We start from the raw sequence: 22,211 nt of genomic DNA, 5'->3' as shown, positions 1-22,211 counted from the left end.
CACGGTTCGGCGACCTCGGAGGCGCAAGACATGCAGTGGCAAGATCTCGACACCGAATCATCAGAAGAAGAGGTTGACTCATACCCCTTGAGGCCTTCATCACCAGATGACATTTGGATGTACAATCAGATGATAAAGAAGGCTGCATACACTTGGAGTGCAGTTAGAGGAGGAAAAACCGCAATCCTGTTTTCTCCTAGAGACCTTGCTGCCTACACAAACAAGGAGTCAATTCCTTCCGATGCTACCAAGCTTGTTGGCCAGGGTAAGGAAGCCTTTAGAGAACCTGCAACATGCAAGGCTGTAACACCAAGGAGTGGGGAAAAATGCAAACATTCCTCAAAGGATCCTATGTACATCCGGGGTTCAGTGCCAGCTGATTCTATGATAACTTCCACAGCTAGGAAGAGCTAAAATACCCACTAATGTGGGGCCACCACCAGACGAAGAGCAAGAGAATGGATCTTATGTGGAGAAAGGTGGAACAAAGTACGGCAAATCAATGGCTCATCGCCAATTCAAATGCATTAATCAATAGACCTGCATACCAACACTGAGAGGAAGTAGGTGAACTACTAAAACATCTGCCAGACCAATGCCAAAGAAGGGCAAGCCACTTAGTAGAAGAAGGGAAGAACATGGCGAACACATGTTTAAAATCAGCCCTAGATGCAGCAGAAACATCTAGCAGACAGATGACGATTGGGGTCACTGAGAGAAGGGACGCCTGGCTAAGAATGTCAGGTTTCAAACCAGAGGTACAAAATAACATATTAAACACCCCGTTCAATGGTGAACAACTATTCGGAACAGCTGTAGACGAGAAATTAAATCAATTAAAGAAAGAGAATTACTGCAAGGTCCATGGGGGCACTACAATTTAGAGGCATGCGTAGGGGTGCACCATCACGGAGACCAGCAGGCGGAGGTAACCACCAGCCTGTAGCCTCACACCAAACAAGCTTGCCAGGGTTAGCAGCAGGGCCAACAGCAAGGTTGGCAATACCAACATGGAAGACAATATTTTCGAGGGCGCCCTCGAGGAAGAGGCCAACCGCAAAGAGGAAGACAGCAACTCACCTCCAAGTGACTTCTCTGCAAGGTTTACGCACACTCAAACAAAATCTCACAGGGTGCAACAACAAACAAAAATAACAAAAGAACATGTCCCAAACAACAAACAATTCCTCCAACATATAACACCAGTAGGAGGCAGGATAAGAAACTTCTTCCAGGAGTGGAAGAAAATTACATCCGACAAATGGATATTAAACATAATACAATATGGATACTGCATAGAACTTGCAAAGCAACCTCAAAGCAAAAGACCAAATAACAAGGTTCATTCAGCAAAAGAGCTATCATTTGCTCAAAGAAGCACAAGAGCTTCTGAACAAAAATGCCATAGAAAAGGTACCGTACAAGGAAAGGAACAAAGGCGTGTATTCCCCGTACTTCCTCATACCAAAGGTGGATGGAACCTTACAACCAATACTAGACTTAAGGTTCCTAAACAAATTAATAAAGACTCAAACATTCAAAATGACAACCTTACAAGAAGTAATACCTCAGATACAGGAAGGGGACTACATGGCAACTATAGACTTAAAGGACGCTTACTTGCACATCCCCATGAACAGCAGACACAGAGGCCTATTGAGATTTGTGATCAACAAAACACACTACCAATTCACGGTGCTTGCATTCAGACTGAAATCCGCACCAAGAATCTTCACAAAATGCCTAGCAGCAGTAGCGGCCCACCTAAGAAGGCAAGGGATTCATGTTTACCCATACCTAGACGACTGGTTAGTAAGAGCAAACTCTTTAAAAATCTTGGCAAAAAACACATACAGAAAGTCATAGAGACATTGGTCCAACTCGGTTTCTCAATACACTGGGAAAATTTGTCAATAGAACCAGAACAAGTAAAGATATTCTTAGGGGCAGAAATCAACACAATACTAGGAAAGGTATTTCCAAGCAAGAAGAGAACATTAGCGATACTAAAGGAGACACATCTATATCACTAGGGGCAAACTTGGAGAGTGGGCAAACTACTAGGGATGATGGCCCTCATGCATTCATCTAGTCCCAATTATTCGACCACACACGAGTCCATTCCAAAAATGGATCCAGCAGCAATGGTCACAGGCAGCAGGGAGTTGGGAGCATCTAGTGGTTGTCAAGCAAGCAGTTCATCAAGAGATGGTATGGTGGAACGGAAAGAACTTAGCACAGGGGAGACTTCTCACACAACCAACTCCAAAAGAGACCATTACAACAGATGCTTCCCAGCTAGGGTGGGGAGCGCCCATGAACAACCTCTGAATAAGGGGATTGTGGACACAACAGGATGCGATATAACACATCAATGTCCTGGAGTTAAAGACAGTGTTCCTAGCCTTACAAGCCTTTTAGAAAGAGCTTTATGGGAAAAGGGTGTTAATTCAAACGGACAATACAACTACCATGTTTTACATCAACAAACAAGGAGGAACACAATCGATACCACGATCAACCTTAGCCCAAGAACTATGGAGATGGGCAATCCCAAGGAAAATAGACTTATTAGCAATACATCTTCCAGGGAAGGACAATGTAGAAGCAGACAGGCTGAGCAGACAAGCATCAGCATCCCACGAATGGGAAATTAATCACTCCGAAATCTTAGTCATTCAAAAAATGGGGAACTCTGCAAATCAACCTATTTGCAACACCCCAAAATGCCAAAACTTCACATCCAGGCAACTGTGCAAACAGTCTCTAGGGAATGCGCTACGGATAGACTGATCAGAGACATTTGCTTACGCTTTTCCCCAGATACCACTGCTACACAGGGTACTCAACAAATGCAGGAACAGCCAAATGACATTAATACTCATAGCACCTCAGTGGGCCAGACAAACCCGGTTCTTACAGATAATGGAGATGACTCAAGGGGCAATGCACAAGTTCCCAAACAGAAAATACCTCTTAACAATGTAGAACGGAAGGGTACTACACCCAGAACCAGAGAGCCTAAGCCTGGCAGCTTGGCTCCTGAGGACTTGGCATTTGCTCACCTCAGGCTACCAGAGAGCACAATGGCAGTACTCAGAGAAGCGAGATAAACTACAACAAGGAAATGTTACACAGCCAAATGGAAAAGATTCTCTCAATGGTGCCTTAGAGAAAAACTTTCAAAAAAGATCTCAAGAGAACCAACAGTACTAAAATACATAACCGTATTTACTACAGAATAAACTTAGCCACACATCTATAAGGGTACACTTAGCAGCAATCGTAGCGTACACAAGGGGAGAAACAGGGAAAGAGTTTCTTCACATCCCATGTGGTCAAAAGATTCCTAGAAGGAGCAAAGAGAATAGCACCTCCAAAAAAGATGCCACCACCTGCATGGGATCTCAATGTAGTACTAGCTCAAATGATGAAGGCACCTTACCATTCGAACCAATCCACAAAGCAACGCTACAAATGCTCACACTAAAAATTGTGTTTTTAATTGCAATTACATCACAACGTAGAGTAAGGGAATTGCAAGCTCTAACACTGCAAGAGCCCTACTTCCAAATACATAATGACCGAATCGTCATGAGAACTGATCCACAATGTATGCCAAAGGTGGTATCAAAGTTCCACATAAACCAAGCAATACAAATACCAAGGTTTTCCCAAAAACCTACGACGCAAGCAGAAAGAGCATTACACACCCTGGACACTAGAAGGGCAGTCATGTACTACATAGAAAGAACCAATGAATACAGGAAAACAAATCAATTCTTTGTTTAATTTGCCAACAGTTAACTTGGACGACCGGTCACAAAGAATACCATTGCAAGATGGATTACACAAGCCATACAGTTGTGCCACAAACAGGAAGGTCAGACATTGCAAGGAGCACCGCACGCTCACTCAAAGAAGAAAGGAGCAACAGTAGCTTTTCTAGCAAATATGCCTATTTAAGACATTTGCCAAGCAGCAACATCAGGAACGTGTGACGTGAAAAACGAGGTCCAAAAGAGAAGCAATGAATAAAAAAAAGTTTAAACGCATCAACTTGGGGAGGCTAAGTTGCACGCTGATCTAAAGCTGTGGCATGAAGGTCCCAAATTGAGTCAAATCCCATGCTGGTCACGTCTGAAAATTAGAGGGGATTCCACTGTCACGAAGAAGGTCTGGAGATGAGGTCTCCAAAGGAGTAAGGGGCGGCACCATACATAAAAAAAAAAAAAACACCGTGCCAGCCTGCCTCAAGCGCTCCTTCTTGGCAGTCCTGCCTGCCGATCACATAATCTCCCTGTGCCTGAATGTGCCCTTGTGTAACGTGACCAGAGTTCGCGCTATAGAAATCTGCATTAAAAAAAAACCCCACCGTGCCAGCCTGCCTCAAGCGCTCCTCCCGAGCAGCCCTGCCTGCCGATCACATAATCTCCCCGTGCCTGAATGTGCCCTTGTGTAACGTAACCAAAGCTCTTGTAAAGCGCTCCAATAACTTCAGGTAGAGTTCGCGCTATAGAAATCTGCATTTAAAAAAAAAAAACCACCGTGCCAGCCTGCCTCAAGCGCTCCTCCCGAGCAGCCCTGCCTGCCGATCACATAATCTCCCCGTGCCTGAATGTGCCCTTGTGTAACGTAACCGGAGCTCATGTAAAGCGCTCCAATACCTTCAGGTAGAGTTTGTGTAAGAAAGTGGCTCTGTATAGAGTGTTCCCAAACAGGTACAGTGTGCACAGAGTCCACAGTCCCCAGAGGTTTGGCAGAGGCTAAAGTTAGATATAACCTTACTCTCTAAAGTAGTAGCTTGGTTGAGCAGTAAGGCAGTATCAGAGGACAGTGTAAAGCATTTGTTGTACACACTCAGTCAGCAAATGGTCTCACACACTCAAGAACTGAACTCTAGGCCAATGGTTTATATATAAAAATATATGCTTGTTTTATTTTAGAACCAACAATGGGTATCAAAATATACTTTCTCAGAATGAGATGCTTTAGATAAATACTTTCAATAGACAATAGACTTCTGAATGCAGTAGTTGCAGTTGATGCAATAGGCAACACAATTTCAAACACAATTATACATTGAGCTCAATGGGAATTTCTAGTTAAATGCAATAGATTAGTTTTTGGATTACTTTTCTTACCACAGGACTGGATCCTAGATTTAGTCCTGGGGCATCTCCTGTAAACAGTTGAGTAAAAACGTTTTGGTTACAGTTATGATTTTTAAGGAATATTATTGTATTTTAAAAGTTGACACTTCAAAACTTTTTCACATAGAATCACCAATGTTATCCTATGGGAGAAAATTCACTTAGCAGGTAAATGGAGTTATGGTTACTTTTTCTAACTCTGGGTTAGATCCTGGATCCAGCACTGGGGTATCTCCTGTAAACAGTTGAAAGAATGTGTTTTTGTTATACTGGCGATTTTTAACGAATATTTGTAAGTTTGCAAAATCGACACAGAGGAATTTCTGGTGAAAACCAGGCAATGTTTCCTATGGAGGAAAATCAAGTTAAAGGTAAGTACGGTTGTAATTACTTTTCAGTGCTGGGCACCAAGATCCAGCACTGGGATCTCTCCTGATAGCAGGTGAGTAAATTCGTATTTTTCGTAATTCGGTTGATGTTAGATGAAGATTTTAAAGTTTCAAAACTCGACACTTAGAAGAATTTCCAAGTGAAACCAGTCAATGTTACCCTATCGAAGAAAAGTGAGTGTTCGAGGCATATGAGCTGCAGATTACACACTTTTGCATAGATCGCCATCTGGTGTTGGGCCCGGATGTTTGCAGTTTGTTTTTCCTCTTGGAAAGTCTTTGGAAGTCACGAGGTCGGTGACTCCTCCCTTGGTCCGTATTGCGCATGGGCTTCGGCTCCATCCTCAGATTGTTTATTTCCGCCATCGGGCTCGGATGTAATACTTCGCGCTCCGGTTCCGAACATTTCCAGTTCGACGATCGAAGCGGAATCCTCGCTCATCTCGGTATTGTTCAGATGCTGATCTCCTTAATCACCTTCTCTTCGACACATCTTCGATTCCAGTCGTCGACGGCGGCCTTCGGGCCTATACAAGCTCCGGTCCCGGATGATGGAAAGAACTCCATTCAAGAAGTGCCCTCGATGTGGGTCCGAATTCCCCCACACCGATCTTCATGAGGTGTGCAACCTCTGCCTCTCCCCTGAACACGCGGCTCGAGACTGTCCCGCCTGCAAGTCTTTCAGATCGAAAAAGACTATTCGAGATCGAAGGGCCAGACGAAACTCCTCGACCTCCTTTCCAGTCGACATCTTCGGGGACGACGACGAAGCTCCGGGAAGGCAGCACACCGAAGAGGACCTCGTCAGTGCTTCCGAAGCCTATGACTCGGATGTGGAGGACATCACCCCGGCGCAGAGGGTCGTGAGTACTATACCCCCTCCCACACCCGCGCCGACACCCAGAAAGGCTTCGGTCACGCCTTCGCCTCCGGGCCTAGGCAAGACCAAAGACACTGCTTCGAACACCCCACCTTCGGGCCCGGTGAAGAAGCCTAATAAGCCTTCCGGCGGCTCGGTCTCGAGCCAGCCTGCCAGCGGTGCCGACAAACACACTTCGGCACCGAAAAAGAGACCGTCCTCCACCTCGACACCGAGCTCCGCACCAAATCCCTCTGTCGAAACCCAGCCTTTCGGTACCGACCAAACACCATAAGGCCCTCGGCACCGACACTCCCGCGCCGAAGCCTACCTCTGCGCCGACCAAAAAACCGGAGGTTCCAAAAAAGCATGGCACGGATAAGCCTAAAAAATTTTCGGCGCCGACGGAACAAACATTGTCTCAGGAACTGTTTACACCGGATCCCTTGCAAAAGACTGTGCTAACTCCCCTTTCAGAGTGCCTTCCCCACCTCCTCCACCCTCTCCACCTCCGCCTTCTCCACCCCTGCCTCATCGCTCTCCGACCCCGTCTCCAGACCATGATGATCAGGGGGACCCATACTACGATCCAGGGGATGTGCCACAAGGCCCCACCCCTACAGGATCCCCAGACCCATGGGACAATTATAATAATCCAGACCTTCCAGATGTCCCACAAGATGACCTTTATCCATCCAGGCCATCTCCACCAGAGGACTCATTAGGTTTTCACCACCTACTTCAGAGGGCGGCACATTATCACGGGGTAGAGCTACACACTGACCCGGTAGAGGAAGATTTCCTTCTCGACACCTTTGATACCGCACATAGGTCTACTTCCATACTACCTATGCTCAAGGGGGTAATAAAACATGCGCCAGAGGTTTTTAAAGACCCAGTCAGGGCTAGGGTCATTAACCCACGCATAGAGAGAAAGTATAAAGCTGCCCCCACAGATCCTGCCTATATCAAAGGGCCAGCGCCACTGGATTCCCTCCACTGCACGGAAAAGGTCAAACTCCCAGGCGTCAGGCGAAGCACCACCACCTGACAAAGAGTCAAAGCTACTGGACGCGTCAGGAAAGCGCACTGCGTCACAGGCAGCCAATATATGGCGTATCGCCAACACTCAAGCGCTATTGGCCAGATACGACAGAGCGCATTATGATGAACTAGAAACCATCATGCACCATCTCCCTGAAAAATACAAAAATAGGGCCAATGAATTAATTCAAGAGGGTAAGACCATAACTAACACCTCTATACGCTGTGCCTTAGACGCAGCAGACACAGCCTCCAGGGCCATTAACACTAGCGTCCTCCTCCGTCGCCATGCTTGGCTGAGAGTTTCAGGTTTTAAACCTGAGGTACAGGCCTCCATATTAAATCATCCATTTGATCAAGAACATCTATTCGGCCCAACGGTAGATGAGGCCCTCGAAGATGAAGAAGGACACAGATCCGACGAAATCTATGGGAGCCTTGCAGTCACACCCTCCTAGGCGCTCCTTTCGCCACTCTTCCTTTCGGGGCACGGCCAGAGGCTACTCCTCAGATAGCGCGTCCACGTCCTACTAATCCCCTGCTCAAGCCACCTTCACAAGGGGTTATCAAAGAGGCGGATATAGAGGCAATAACAATAAAGGCAGAGGCAGAGGCAAAACAAATACCGCCCGCTCTGCCACACCGCCTACCCAATGACTTCCCCCTGCTCCCTCCAGACCATCCCACTCCGGTCGGGGGCAGGCTACAAAATTTCCTTTACGTCTGGGAGACCATCACCTCAGACAGATGGGTGACCCAAATTATTCGTTCAGGGTACTGCCTAGAATTGACATCTACCCCCCCAAACATTCCACCCAGGCAACGCCCAATGTCACAAGAACATTCCACGTTACTAAAACAGGAGGTAATCTCCCTCCTACAAAAACAGGCGATAAAACAAGTCCCCGCCAGTCAACAAAATTTAGGGGTCTACTCCCTATATTTTCTGATACCAAAAAGAGACGAGACTCTGCGACCTATCTTAGATCTCCGGCCTCTGAACACATACATACATTCGGACCATTTTCACATGGTAACACTTCAGCAGGTACTTCCGCTCCTCTCCCAGAACGACTTTCTCACCACACTGGACTTGAAAGACGCATACTTTCACATTCCGGTACACCATGCTCACAGAAAGTACCTCAGATTTGTGGTGGACGGGCAACACTACCAGTTCAAGGTGCTCCCATTCGGGGTCACAACAGCACCAAGGGTATTCACCAAGTGCCTAGCGGTAGTGGCGGCACACCTCAGAAGACAGCACATTCACGTCTTCCCATATTTGGACGACTGGCTAATAAAAGCCGCGTCCTACAACCAATGTGTACATCACACCGCCACTACAATCTAACTACTTCACCAGCTAGGTTTCACAGTGAACCACCAAAAGTCCCAGCTGATACCATCCCACACAAAGCAATACCTTGGTGCCACCATAGACACCTCAAAAGCTATAGCCAACCCAATCCTGCCAGGATTGCAAGCATTCAGGCTTTGCATCAAAGATTCATACCTCAACACTCTCTCCCAGCAAGAGTGTTTATGCAACTGATAGGGATGATGGCCTCTTGCATTTTCATAGTGCCTCATGCAAGACTCCAGATGCGTCCACTCCAAGCGTGCTTAGCGCGCCAATGGAACCAGGCCCAGGGGCAACTGACAGATCTGGTGTTGGTAGACGGTCGCACCCATCGCTCTCTGCAGTGGTGGAACACCACAAATCTTTCCAGAGGTCGACCGTTCCTGGACCCGGTTCCACAAATAATCCTAACAAGACGCATCGCTCTCCGGTTGGGGAGCTCATCTACTACACCTCACAGTGCAGGGCACATGGACGCCGCAACAAAAGTTACTCCACATCAACCATCTGGAGTTACTGGCAATCTTCTAGCCCTGAAATCCTTTCAGACACAGATCTTAGGCAAGGCAGTCCTTATTCGCACAGACAACATGACAGCCATGTACTACATTCAAAAACAAGGCGGCACACACTCTCCACAGCTCTTTCAACTAGCACAGAGCATATGGAGATGGGCAATTCCACACAAAATCTTTCTCCTAGCCCAACATGTCCCAGGAGTCCAAAACACCATGGCCGATCTGCTCAGCAGACAGGCGCAGCAGATCCACGAGTGGGAACTTCACCCGCAGGTTCTTCACCCGTTCTTTCAAATGTGGGGGCATCCGCAGATAGACCTCTTCGCCACCCACGAAAGCAAAAAATGCCCAAGCTTCGCCACCAGATATCCACACCCATTGTCCAAAGGCAATGCGATATGGATGAACTGATCAGACAAATTTGCGTACGCTTTTCCACCTCTCCCACTAATTCCATTAGTGGTGCGAAAGCTACAACAGCACTCCCTCACACTGATTCTAGTAGCTCCAACATGGGCCAGTCAACTGTGGTACACCACGCTGCTGGAACTCTCGGTAGTGCCACACCAAAAGTTACACCTCTCACCATGCCTCCTAACCCAGAACCATGGAGAGATCAGACACCCGCACCCAGCTCAGCTCAACCTTGCGATCTGGCTCCTGAGATCCTAGAATTCGGATACCTTAACCTTCCCCCTGACTGTATGAATGTCATCAGAGAAGCTAGACGCCCTACTACTAGAGCCTGCTACGCTGCAAAGTGGAAAAGATTTGTTGTCTATTGCCATAACACAATCAAACCCTCTAGACGTATCTATACAGCACATCATATGCTACTTACTCCATCTACAAAGGTGTAACCTAGCATATACATCCATTCGGCTACACCTCGCAGCAATTGCCGCTTACCTACAAAACAGACAGCACCTATCACTTTTCAGAGTGCCTGCCATTAAAGCCTTCATGGAAGGCCTCAAACGAATAATTCCCCCCCAGAGTACCACCCTCACCTGTGTGGAACTTAAATATAGTTCTCACAAGGCTAATGGGACCGCCTTTCGAACCTTTGCATAAATGTGAACTGCAATTTCCCCACATGGAAAACAGCTTTTTCCTTGTAGCCATCACTTCCCTTAGAAGGGTCAGTGAGATACAAGCACTTACTATACAAGAACCTTTTCTCCAAATGCACCCAAGCAAGGTTGTCCTCCGTAAAAACCCAAAATTCCTACCCAAAGTCATTTCCCCCTTTCATCTAAACCAATCGGTAGAATTACAGTTTTTTTCTCACAACCTCAAACTGTTGCAGAAAGGGCTCTACACACACTGGATGTTAAAAGGGCCTTACTTTACTATATCCAGAGAACACAACCTTTCAGAAAGACAAAACAACTGTTTGTCTCTTTCTTTCCACCACATAAAGGCAACCCCATCTCTAAATCAGGGATAGCTAGGTGGATTGTAAAATGCATACAGATTTGCTACCACAAGGCAAAACGCACGCTATCTGTTCCCCCTAAAGCCCACTCTACACGAAAGATAGGGGCTTCTATGGCTTTTCTAGGGAACATCCCATTAGATGATATCTGCAAAGCAGCTACACACCGCACACTTTCACTAAACCTTACTGTGTAGATGTGCAAACCAAGCAACAAGCTAGTGTGGTCCAGGCTGTACTAAAAACACTTTTTCAAACCACTGCAACAGATACCGGTGGTCGCCGCTAGGGTTGGGAACTGCTATATAGTCTATGCAAAAGTGTGTTATCTGCAGCTCATATGCCTCGAACGGAATATGCTACTTACCAGTATGCATCTGTTCTTGGCATGTAGAGCTGCAGATCTGCACACGCCCACCCGCCTCCCCGGCTACCTGTATCTGTTCCAGTCTATCTTATTTAGATACAACACACATGGGTTTCTTCACTATTATTACTACGCTCCATCTTTCCCTGTTGGCGAAAAACAATCTGAGGATGGAGCCGAAGCCCATGCGCAATACGGACGAAGGGAGGAGTCACCGACCTCGTGACTTCCAAAGACTTTCCAAGAGGAAAAACAAACTGCAAACATCCGGACCCAACACCAGATGGCAATCTATGCAAAAGTGTGTAGATCTGCCGCTCTACATGCCAAGAACAGATGCATACTGGTAAGTAGCATATTCCTATCGGCTTTTGGGTAAGTATTCGACTGGCAGAGTTATGGTTCTGGGCATAGACTCGGGGGTCTCCCAGGGTCAGGTAGGTACAGTTGTTACACCCTCAGCGGCACAGGGCAGCCGGGTGCAGAGTGAGTTAGGCCCAATGTTATCCCATGGGAGGCAGGGGGCCTTCAGTTGGTGGCTGCTGGCTAACAGGCCACGCGGCTGTGGGAGCTGGACTCCTGGTCACTTGCTCAGGGCAAATGGGGAAGTAGATAGGTGTAGAGGTTGCACTGCCAGGGGCACTCGGGCGGCTGGGTGCTTTTGAGCCATCGGGCGCTCAATGGATTGCAGTGGAGAAGCTCTAGAACGAACAAAGGCTGCAAGCTCTGGGACGAAGATTCTTCAGGAGTGACCACCACTTCGAGAGGTAAGTTGGGAAGTTGGAGGATAGATAGGCACCCAGGAGTTGGGCACAGGTGGCCGCAGGGCGCCGGGTGCAGGGATGCCTTTTGGTGTCAGGAAATCTTACCCCTCTGCTGGTCGCGGTTGGAGGGGTCCCTGGTTCTGAGGCTGCAGGCGTCGTCGGGAGCGTCGAGGTGGGTCCTTGGGTGCTGGATTCGGGGTCACAGTCGCCGGGGGGACGTCCTCATGGTCTTTGTTCACTCCAGCACAAGCCAGGCTTGGCGGGTGCAGTGTGTGCAGGGTTCGCGGTTCCTGGCTGATGCCAGGGGTCAGTTACTTGCTTTGAGCAGCACCACTGCTCGTGGGAGTCCCAGGTAGTTAGAGTCACAAGGCAGTTAGGTCCTCCGGGGTTTTTGAGGTTGCTGACCACTGGAGATGCCGGGGTTTAGCAGGAGCAGGTTTGAGGGTCGACAGGCTGGTAGGGCTGGGGCCAAATCAGTTGGTGTCTTCCTCTTGTTAGCAGCTGCACGGAAGGTCTTGTTCCTTGTTCTTCATTCTTGTTTCAGAATCTGGATCTAAGGAAAGAAGGTTCAGGGTGCCCCTAAATACCAAATTTAGGGGCGTTCCAGCTAGGTAAAGGGCAGGTACACCCCCTATCCTGCACTCTCCTGTGGGAGGGGGGCATTAGCCTAGTCCTGATTGGGCAGGGCTTCCCATCTTCAAGTTGGCGAGAGCCCAGAGATGTGCTTCACCTCGCCTCCCCCACCTGAGGGGTTGGCAAAGGCTGGCACACCTTCCTTGGGGGTTCCAACCAGTCTTTCCGCCAGAGTTGGGGTCAGAACCGGTAGGGGCCAGTTGCTGAGTACAGCAAGTGCCTGGAGAAGCTCACAAAGACGGCATGCCTTTGAAGCTTCCCCTGCCCATCCTGGGGGAGGAGACCTAGCACCTCACCCAGGATGTGCATTGTTGCAGGCCCAGGAGAGCGGATGGCTCTCTACCCAGGTGTCCAACAACATGTCTGCTGTGTGGCAGCCTAGGCAGCCCCTCAGACAAGACGTAGATTGTAGGTTAGGTTCAGGGGGCATCTCTAAGATGCCCTCTGTCGTGCATTGTACATTAAATCCCACACTGGCATCAGTGCGGGTTTAATGTGCTGAGAAGTTTGATACCAAACTTCTCAGTCTTCAATGTTGTCATCATGGTGCTGTGGAGTTCGTGTTGACGACCTCCTAGCACCATATAATCTTAATGGCAGCACTGCACTTACAGTACCCAGGAATGGACCTGGGTACTGTAGGGGCACATGGCTCATGCACCTGTACCCACACCACTGGCATAGGGCACCCAGCTAGAGGGGTGGCTGATGTATGCCAGGGCAGTGTGTGTTGTGGGCATGGCACACAGGGATGTGTGCCATGTCGACTCTCTGTTTTGTTCTGTACCGAGACACTCAGCCTGCAAGGGCAGTGTATGTGTGTGTCAGGGTACAAGGCCTCAAAGGGTGGCACAATAAGTGCTGCAGCCCTTATGGGCCTTCTCTGGTCACAAGGCCCTGGGTACCTAGTGTACCATTTACCAGGGGCTGACATGTGGCCAGAGATGCCAATTGGGTGTAGGCTTCAATACAGTTTTAGGGAAGGAACATAGGCCCTGGGTACCTGATTGGCAGGAGCCCAGGGCACACTCAGTCAAAGTACATCAGCAATTCAGCAAAAAGTGGGGGCATACCATGCAAGAAAGATGGCACTTTCTCACAGTTTGCGCTATAGAAATCTGAATTAAAAAAAAAAAACACCGTGCCAGCCTGCCTCAAGCACTCGTCCCGAGCAGCCCTGCCTGCCGATGACCTAATCTCCCCGTGCCTGAATGTGACCTTGTGTAACGTAACCGGAGCTCATGTAAAGCCCTTCAATACCGTCAGCTAGAGTTTGCGCTATAGAAATCTGCATTAAAAAAAAACACTGTGCCAGCCTGCCTCAAGCGCTCCTCTCGAGCAGCTCTGCCTGCCGATCACATAATCTCCCCGTGCCTGAATGTGCCCTTGTGTAACGTAACCGGAGCTCATGTAAAGCGCTTCAATACCTTCAGGTAGAGTTCGCGCTATAGAAATCTGCATTAAAAAACAAGACAATCATGGGATGCTGAAAAAAACATCAGTCTATTCTCCCTGGTCATCTCGAATCTGATAGTCTGATTTTAAGAGAAGAAGCTCTTTCAACCTTGGTCCATCTAAATGTAACAAGTGCTTAAAGACAACGGCCCCGGCGAGCGTCGCTAAAAGGAAGGGGAGTGGTCGCCTACAATAATAAACAAGTGGGAGGGGTGGGGGAAGTGCAGCCGAGAGCAGGGACACGCAGCGTTTATCTTGCGAGAGCAATGCAAAGCATGCACGTTTTTGGGCAAAAAAGCTGATCGATTCCAAGAGGTCGCCTCCTATGCAGTGCATGCGTAAGCGAGACCTAAAAAAAGAGAAGAAATACTACAATTCTGGACCCAACCACTAGATATCAGAATAATGCACGTCATAGTGAATCCAGAAAATTCTTCAAGCTGCAAAACTACACTGACATGTAAACTATACCTTCTTGTCTATCTACCTGCAAGGTGCATCAGAGCAGCTACGCTGTTCCACAGGATTTCCTAAGTCTTGGCAAAAGTGCTGGCAGTCCTCCTATGCTTTTGGAGGCACCGCAGCTTGCATGGTGAATCGACTTTGACACAGTTGTTGGAAACAGCAGACAGGCTGGCAGGGTTGGTGCCAAGTCAGTTCTTGCTTTTTGCAACTCGGTCTTTATGGGTTTGGTCGGTCGGATCTGATTTTCATGATGCCAGGGGCTCCCGTTAATACTAGATTTTGTTGTGTGTGGGGTAGTTGCCAAAGGCCCCAGTACTCTTGGGACCACTACACTCCCCTATGACCACTTCCTGTGGGTAGTTGGCATAACCCTGTCCCAGAGTTCCTAAGTTTGCCATCACAAAGATGGCAGTCTCTGAAATGTTGTTTTCACTGAAGGTAGCCCACCTTCAGGTTTAAACTAGCCTTAGGATGAACATGCCTCTCTGACCACTAATTTTACTGCCTGTCCAGGTGCCAAATGGTCCCTGGGCAGAGGGGGTGGGCATCCTGTCCTCTGAGGGAAGCCAGATTTGCATACCAAAGGCAGTGTTCTCTTTGTAGCTCCCTGCCTTGGAATGCTAATTTGCAGGTCATCCTGTGGTTGAGGGTGTAAACACCCTCTGCCGAAGCAGGCTTGTTTCCTGGCCTCCTGAGACCAAAGGCTCTCACACCTTGGGGTCAGAAACTAGTCTATGGTGGCAGGATGGCTAAGACGAGTCCTTGAGCACACCAGTAGTTGGTAGGTTTTCAAGGGGCACCTCTTGAGATGCCCTCTAGATGCATGTATTAATATATCCAACACCGGAATCAGTGTGGGTTTATTAATTTGAGATGTTTGATACCATACATCCTTGATTTCAGTGAAGTTATAATGTAGCTAGGGAACTCATTGTACCAGTGTCCAGCACATTTTAAAATGCCTTCCCTGATCACTTACACTGGCAGTAAATTAAACTGACCAGCACATGGGCATATCTGCTTATGGGTTATACCCACACATGTAGGATAGTGCACCCTGACTTGGGGCTGTAAGGCCTGCTGTAGGGGTGACTTACCTATACTGCGACTTTCCTATACTGCATACAGTGTCTGCAGGCATGCCACACGGGCTGTGTGTCATCTTGTGTTTTCACTTTAGCCTGCAATGGCAGTCTGCATGACTTGGGCGAGGGGTCCCTTATGGTGGCACAGTACCTCTGGGTCTAGGTACCAGGTACCATTTACTTGAGACTTACAGAGGGTGCTAAAGGTGTTGCCATGTGGGGTACCATTGCACAGTTTTGGGAAAGATCTGGCACTGTTGACTTGGTTAGTAGGAGCCTAGTGCACTTCCGGTCAAAATCACATCACATACCAGACAAAAGGTATGGGTGACCATGTAAAAAAGAGGCACTTTCCCACAGCTTGCCATTCATTTCCACATGCAGTGCACTGCATCCTTCAAGGCCACAGCTTTTAGCTCTGACCAACATCATGGAATGGTATTGTTTATAGTTTCACTGCTTTACTATTCCAAGATGGCTAACATATTGGTTCTAATTGTGACTGCCATGCTGGGACATCAAAACAAAAACTCCATGTACAAAACAATTGTAAAACAGCCACTTGCTACTGTGTTTAATGTTATTTGTTATTGCAAATCCAGCTTGCCTTGTTTAGGCGGCCCCATGTTTGTTTTTTCCACTTCTAGTCTTTTAATTTATTTTGAATTAGTCGTCGAGTTTGTGTGAGCGTCTTGTGGTTGTTCAAATGGATAAATGCAAAATTAGTTAGTGGGTGGATGAATACGTGCCTGAGTGCTAAGATGAGTTATTGTGTGCTCGTATGATGAATCCTGCCACTGACTTAGGAGGCACCTATTGGTATTACCAGAGCTTGTTTAAGAATAGGTACAAAGGGGATTGTAGTGTAGGATAGTTAAGTTTAAAGTGCCTTCTTTAATCTTAGTCTTTATACTGTCCTATTCCCAGATATATCATGACTACCCCTCTAAAGAGTAATTTCTGTCCCTGCTAATATGTGAAGGACTACTGAAAGGTTGAATAAGGAGGACCTACGGACTAGGAGTAAGAGTCACAGCGAAGGTCACCTTTACCTTAGTTTCTATCCTAGGTAGACTTATGTCGGGCATTTTCACAAATCCACTGACAGTATTTTTCTTATTTTCAGGGTGCAGGCAAGGATAAAGATTTGAATTCTAAATCCAATAGTGACCTCTCAGAGGACCTTTTTAAAGTGCACGACTTCGATGTAAAAATAGACTTGCAAGTTCCCAGCTCAGGTGAGTTATACCTGCTATTCAAGTGGTATGGGGAGGGAGCACCTGTTAGCTCAGATTTCATAGATAACTATTATCATGTTTCGCAGTGTGAACCTGTTGTAGAGTCAGATGCTATGCTCTATTCTATTTTTTGGTGTTTAGGATCAGAAAAGTGCTTTAAAAATGAGTTAGTCTCAGAAGATTAACTAGTTGTGTTTCACTTTCATGTTCAAGTTTATGGGACTACACAAAGCTGTGATCAGGAAATATGATACATTTTTTTGAGTGGGGACATTGATACGTCGGATCATTGAAGCATGGAGAGAAAGCAAGACCACTTAAGTCATCGACCACGCACTTGGAGAATGCATGGAAAGGGTGAGAAAGCCTCAAAGGGAAATGCAGGACGCTCCCTTTAGATTCTGCTCCACATGCCACCGAAAAGTCACAGGGTTGTAACATCTGCCAACTGGAGGACCACGTTACAAGGAGTTTTGATGCGTACCCAACATTAGACCTAAAACCTTGAGAGCGAGAGAGATGCAGCGGCATGGACACAACAGAGAACCTGGGAGATGAAGGCAGCGCATTGCTTCGGGACCTCTGCCTGTCGAGTGATGACGAGGACCACGCTGAGGAGGCAGAAGTGGCCCAGACAGAATGACCTGACCTTGATGTGGAAGAGATTGGCAAAGTCTAGGCAAAACAGCTGACAAAGAAACCCAGGGATGGGGAACATCGAAAACAACAGGTGACATAGAAGAAACCTTCGGGAGCCTAGATGAGGACTTCGGATTCAAAGCCATCTAACACTGCCTTGGTGTCAAAGCACTTGGTGACTGAAGGAAAGTCGAAATGCAAAGAAAAACCACATGGGTCCCAAAAGATCGACACCTATGGAGATTGAGCCTCAGAGAAGCCTTTGACGTCGAAAGGCATAAGAGAGAAGGAAAGGGCCATCGGGTTGAAGAAAAGGGTGTCGAAGCCTCAGGCAGAAAGACTAGCAGGGCGAGCTCGAGACACCAACTACTCCTGAACCACTAGAAGAGAAGACACAGATGTTTCTCTATGAGGAGGATACGTAGGACCTGGGAAATTTTCGGGACACAGAGAGCGGAAAGTAACAGTGCCAAGACCTCGAAACAGACTCACTAGAAGAGGCTGTTGACACATATACACCTCGAGACCTACGCCACCTGACAACTTCACAATGTATTACAACAAACAAATGATGGACGGAATGCTGACAATGCAGACATTCTCCCCCAGTCAAGAGATCTGGGTTAAATCCATCGTTCTTTTGCCCACTACACCACCCCAGTTTAGACATGGCCATATGCAAATCAGTCTTGACCCTGTGCCTCATGGGAACAGTCCAGCCCGAACTGCCAAGCCATGTCTTCCCTGGACCGGAATCAAGCATCCTAGGACCGGTTTCTGGCTATCAGCCGTCATCAGCCAGGATAGCTTGACTCCAGTGGCGTAGTGAGCACGGGTCCCACGTCTGGGAATACCCATCCCACTTAGGGCGAAAAGCATTACAACAAACAAATGATGGACGGAATGCTGACAATGCAGACATTCTCCCCCAGTCAAGAGATCTGGGTTAAATCCATCGTTCTTTAGCCCACTACACCACCCCAGTTTAGACATGGCCATATGCAAATCAGTCTTGACCCTGTGCCTCATGGGAACAGTCCAGCCCGAACTGCCAAGCCATGTCTTCCCTGGACCGGAATCAAGCATCCTAGGACCGGTTTCTGGCTATGGATTTAACCCAGATCTCTTGACTGGGGGAGAATGTCTGCATTGTCAGCATTCCGTCCATCATTTGTTTGTTGTAACGCTTTTCGCCCTAAGTGGGATGGGTATTCCCAGACATGGGACCCGTGCTCACTACGCCACTGGAGTCAAGCTATCCTGGCTGATGACGGCTGATAGCCAGAAACCGGTCCTAGGATGCTTGATTCCGGTCCAGGGAAGACATGGCTTGGCAGTTCGGGCTGGACTGTTCCCATGAGGCAAAGGGTCAAGACTGATTTGCATATGGCCATGTCTAAACTGGGGTGGTGTAGTGGGTAAAAGAACGATGGATTTAACCCAGATCTCTTGACTGGGGGAGAATGTCTGCATTGTCAGCATTCCGTCCATTTGTTTGTTGTAACGCTTTTCGCCCTAAGTGGGATGGATATTCCCAGACGTGGGACCCGTGCTCACTACGCCACTGGAGTCAAGCTATCCTGGCTGATGACGGCTGATAGCCAGAAACCGGTCCTAGGATGCTTGATTCCGGTCCAGGGAAGACATGGCTTGGCAGTTCGGGCTGGACTGTTCCCATGAGGCACAGGGTCAAGACTGATTTGCATATGGCCATGTCTAAACTGGGGTGGTGTAGTGGGCAAAAGAACGATGGATTTAACCCAGATCTCTTGACTGGGGGAGAATGTCTGCATTGTCAGCATTCCGTCCATCATTTGTTTGTTGTAACGCTTTTCGCCCTAAGTGGGATGGGTATTCCCAGACGTGGGACCCGTGCTCACTACGCCACTGGAGTCAAGCTATCCTGGCTGATGACTGCTGATAGCCAGAAACCGGTCCTAGGATGCTTGATTCCGGTCCAGGGAAGACTTGCCTTGGCAGTTCGGGCTGGACTGTTCCCATGAGGCACAGGGTCAAGACTGATTTGCATATGGCCATGTCTAAACTGGGGTGGTGTAGTGGGCAAAAGAACGATGGATTTAACCCAGATCTCTTGACTGGGGGAGAATGTCTGCATTGTCAGCATTCCGTCCATCATTTGTTTGTTGTAACGCTTTTCGCCCTAAGTGGGATGGGTATTCCCAGACGTGGGACCCATGCTCACTACGCCACTGGAGTCAAGCTATCCTGGCTGATGACGGCTGATAGCCAGAAACCGGTCCTAGGATGCTTGATTCCTGTCCAGGGAAGACATGGCTTGGCAGTTCGGGCTGGACTGTTCCCATGAGGCACAGGGTCAAGACTGATTTGCATATGGTGATGTCTAAACTGGGGTGGTGTAGTGGGCAAAAGAACGATGGATTTAACCCAGATCTCTTGACTGGGGGAGAATGTCTGCATTGTCAGCATTCCGTCCATCATTTGTTTGTTGTAAAACTTCACAATGTATAACACTGTAGGGAAGAGGGTGGTAGAGAAGTACGGGGTACAGTTGGAGAAAGAGAGGACACAAGCTTGTTTCCTCCTAGAGACACTACCATCCCAGAGCAAAAACCCATGCCTCTCCATGCTGCCAAGCATTAGATCAAGGGAGGAAAGCCTTTAGAGAGCCAGCATCTTGCAAGGTGGTAACACGGAGTATGAAGAAATATAAACAGTCCTCAGAATAGCCTGTCTGGATCAATGGCAATGCAGTGGAGGATTCCATCATTGTGGCCATGTCAGAAAATAGGGTGAATGTCCCAACATCCACCGGACACCCTCCAGAGAAATAAAGCAAGAGAGTGGAGATGGTTGGCCAATAAGGTGAAAAGGGGGCTGAGTCACAGTGGATTACCAACACAAGAGTGGTACAAAGGAAACTACTCTCCTTACTTCCTAGTACCCAAACAGGACCAGACTCTAAGGCCAATTATGGACTTAAGATTCATAAACTAGTTCATACTAACACAACACTTCAAAATGTGTACCCATCAAGAAATAATCCTGCAGATTCAAAAGGGAGATTACTTGGCAACAATAGATCTCAAGAACACCTACTTACATATCCCTGTGAACATAAGGCACAGAAAGTACCTGAGATTCCTACACAACGGAACACACTACCAATTCAAGGTACTCCCGTTAGGCATTGAAACTGCTCCACGGGTGTTCTCAAAGTGTCGAGCCGCAGTGGCGGCACACCTGAGAAGAGAAAATCCACGGTTACCCCTACTTAGATGACTGGCTAATAAGGGGTCGCACAAAGCGAACGGGTAACAATCATGTTAAAAAAAACAATTCAAATGCTACAAATCCTAGGTTTCTCAATAAACCACAAGAAATCTTCTACAACACCAGAAAGAGAAAAAACCTTCCTGGGAGCTAGACTGAGCACAGCAAACACCAAGGCTTATTCCACACTAGCCAGAATACAAGCTATCCATCACGAAACAGCCCTCTACCAGAGGGGTCAGTCTCCGGCAGTGAGGAAAGTAATCAAACTAACGGGCATGATGGCATCATGTATCCAACTCATCCCTCACGCTCGCCTACACATGCGTCTGTTTCAAGAATCGCGTAACAACAGCTGGTCACAAGCCCCAGGGAGTTGGGAGTGTCCAGTGGTTATTACACAAAGGGTGCAAGCAGAGATACAATGAGGGGCATCCAACAACATAGCACAGGGGAGACCTTTCCGGGACCCAACTCCATCTGTGACAGTCACCACAGATGCATCCCTCAACGGGTGGGGTATATATTTCAACCAGCTAAAAGTTCATGGTCAGTGGAGTGAACAGGACTCCACAAAACATATCAATTTTTTGGAGATAAACAGTTTTTCTGACACTCAAAGCATTCCAGAAACCTATTCAGGGGAAAACAGTCTTAATACAGACAGACAATACAACTACTATGTTTTACCTGAACAAACAGGGTGGAACAAGGTCCTTTCCCCTGAGCAAACTTGCACAGGAAATCCGGCATTGGGTGATACCCCAAAAAATCAATCTACAGACAACACATCTACCAGTGGTAGACAACATTACAGCAGACCAACTGAGCAGACAAAACAACTGCTACTACGAATGGGAGTTGAAACAGACAACAGTACAGTATCTATTCAAAATCTGGGGAACCCAAGTGTTGGACTTGTTTGCAACAATGCAGAACAAGAAATGCCACAGCTTTGCCTCGAGGTTTCCACACCACCTGTCAAAGGGAAATGCGCTTTCACCCAATTGGTCACAGACATTTGTTTATGCCTTTCCACCAATACCCCTGATGCAAAGAGTGCTACAAAAAGCAAAGTAACAAGGAACAAATGATTCTCATTGCTCCTCATTGGCCAAGGCGAACATGGTACTCAACTCTCCTAGAACTATCCAAAGGAGAAATGGTCCGGATCAAAGCAGAAAAAGACCTGCTGACAATGCAACAGGGCAAACGTTTTCACATGGAACCAGCAGTGCTACAACTAGCAGCCTGGCGCCTTAATACATCGAATTTGGGCATCTCAATGTACCGCTCAGAACCATGAAAATTCTAAAAGGAGCAGGAAAACGGTCAACAAGAAAATGCTACTGGAGCAAAATGGAAGCGATATACCACATGGTGCATCACTAACAACAACACTAATTCTATCAATACACAAGAAAAGGTTATTACATATCTTACTTACCTCTTGGACAGCAACATCAACTTTTCCAACCCTAAAGTGCACCTTGCTGCTATAGTGGCATACACAAGGGGAAAATCATGCAAAAGCTTTTTTACAAGACCA

General features: G+C 47.5%; 1 protein-coding gene across 1 annotated transcript in view; it reads left to right on the top strand.

Moving 5' to 3' along the window:
* The window catches only part of RTF1 (RTF1 homolog, Paf1/RNA polymerase II complex component), a 360,077-nt gene that overhangs the window by 314,492 nt on the left and 23,374 nt on the right, over positions 1 to 22,211 (top strand). The window contains exon 17 of the mRNA XM_085627115.1: positions 16,660 to 16,771. Coding sequence (XP_085483241.1) covers positions 16,660 to 16,771 — 112 coding nt within the window. The remainder of the gene's footprint in view (positions 1 to 16,659; positions 16,772 to 22,211) is intronic.

This window comes from Triturus cristatus, chromosome 9 (assembly GCF_964204655.1).
Source record: "Triturus cristatus chromosome 9, aTriCri1.1, whole genome shotgun sequence".
NCBI classification, from domain to species: Eukaryota; Metazoa; Chordata; class Amphibia; order Caudata; family Salamandridae; genus Triturus; species Triturus cristatus.
Note: the sequence above shows the minus strand (reverse complement) of the source record. Positions and strands in the feature narration are given on the sequence as shown.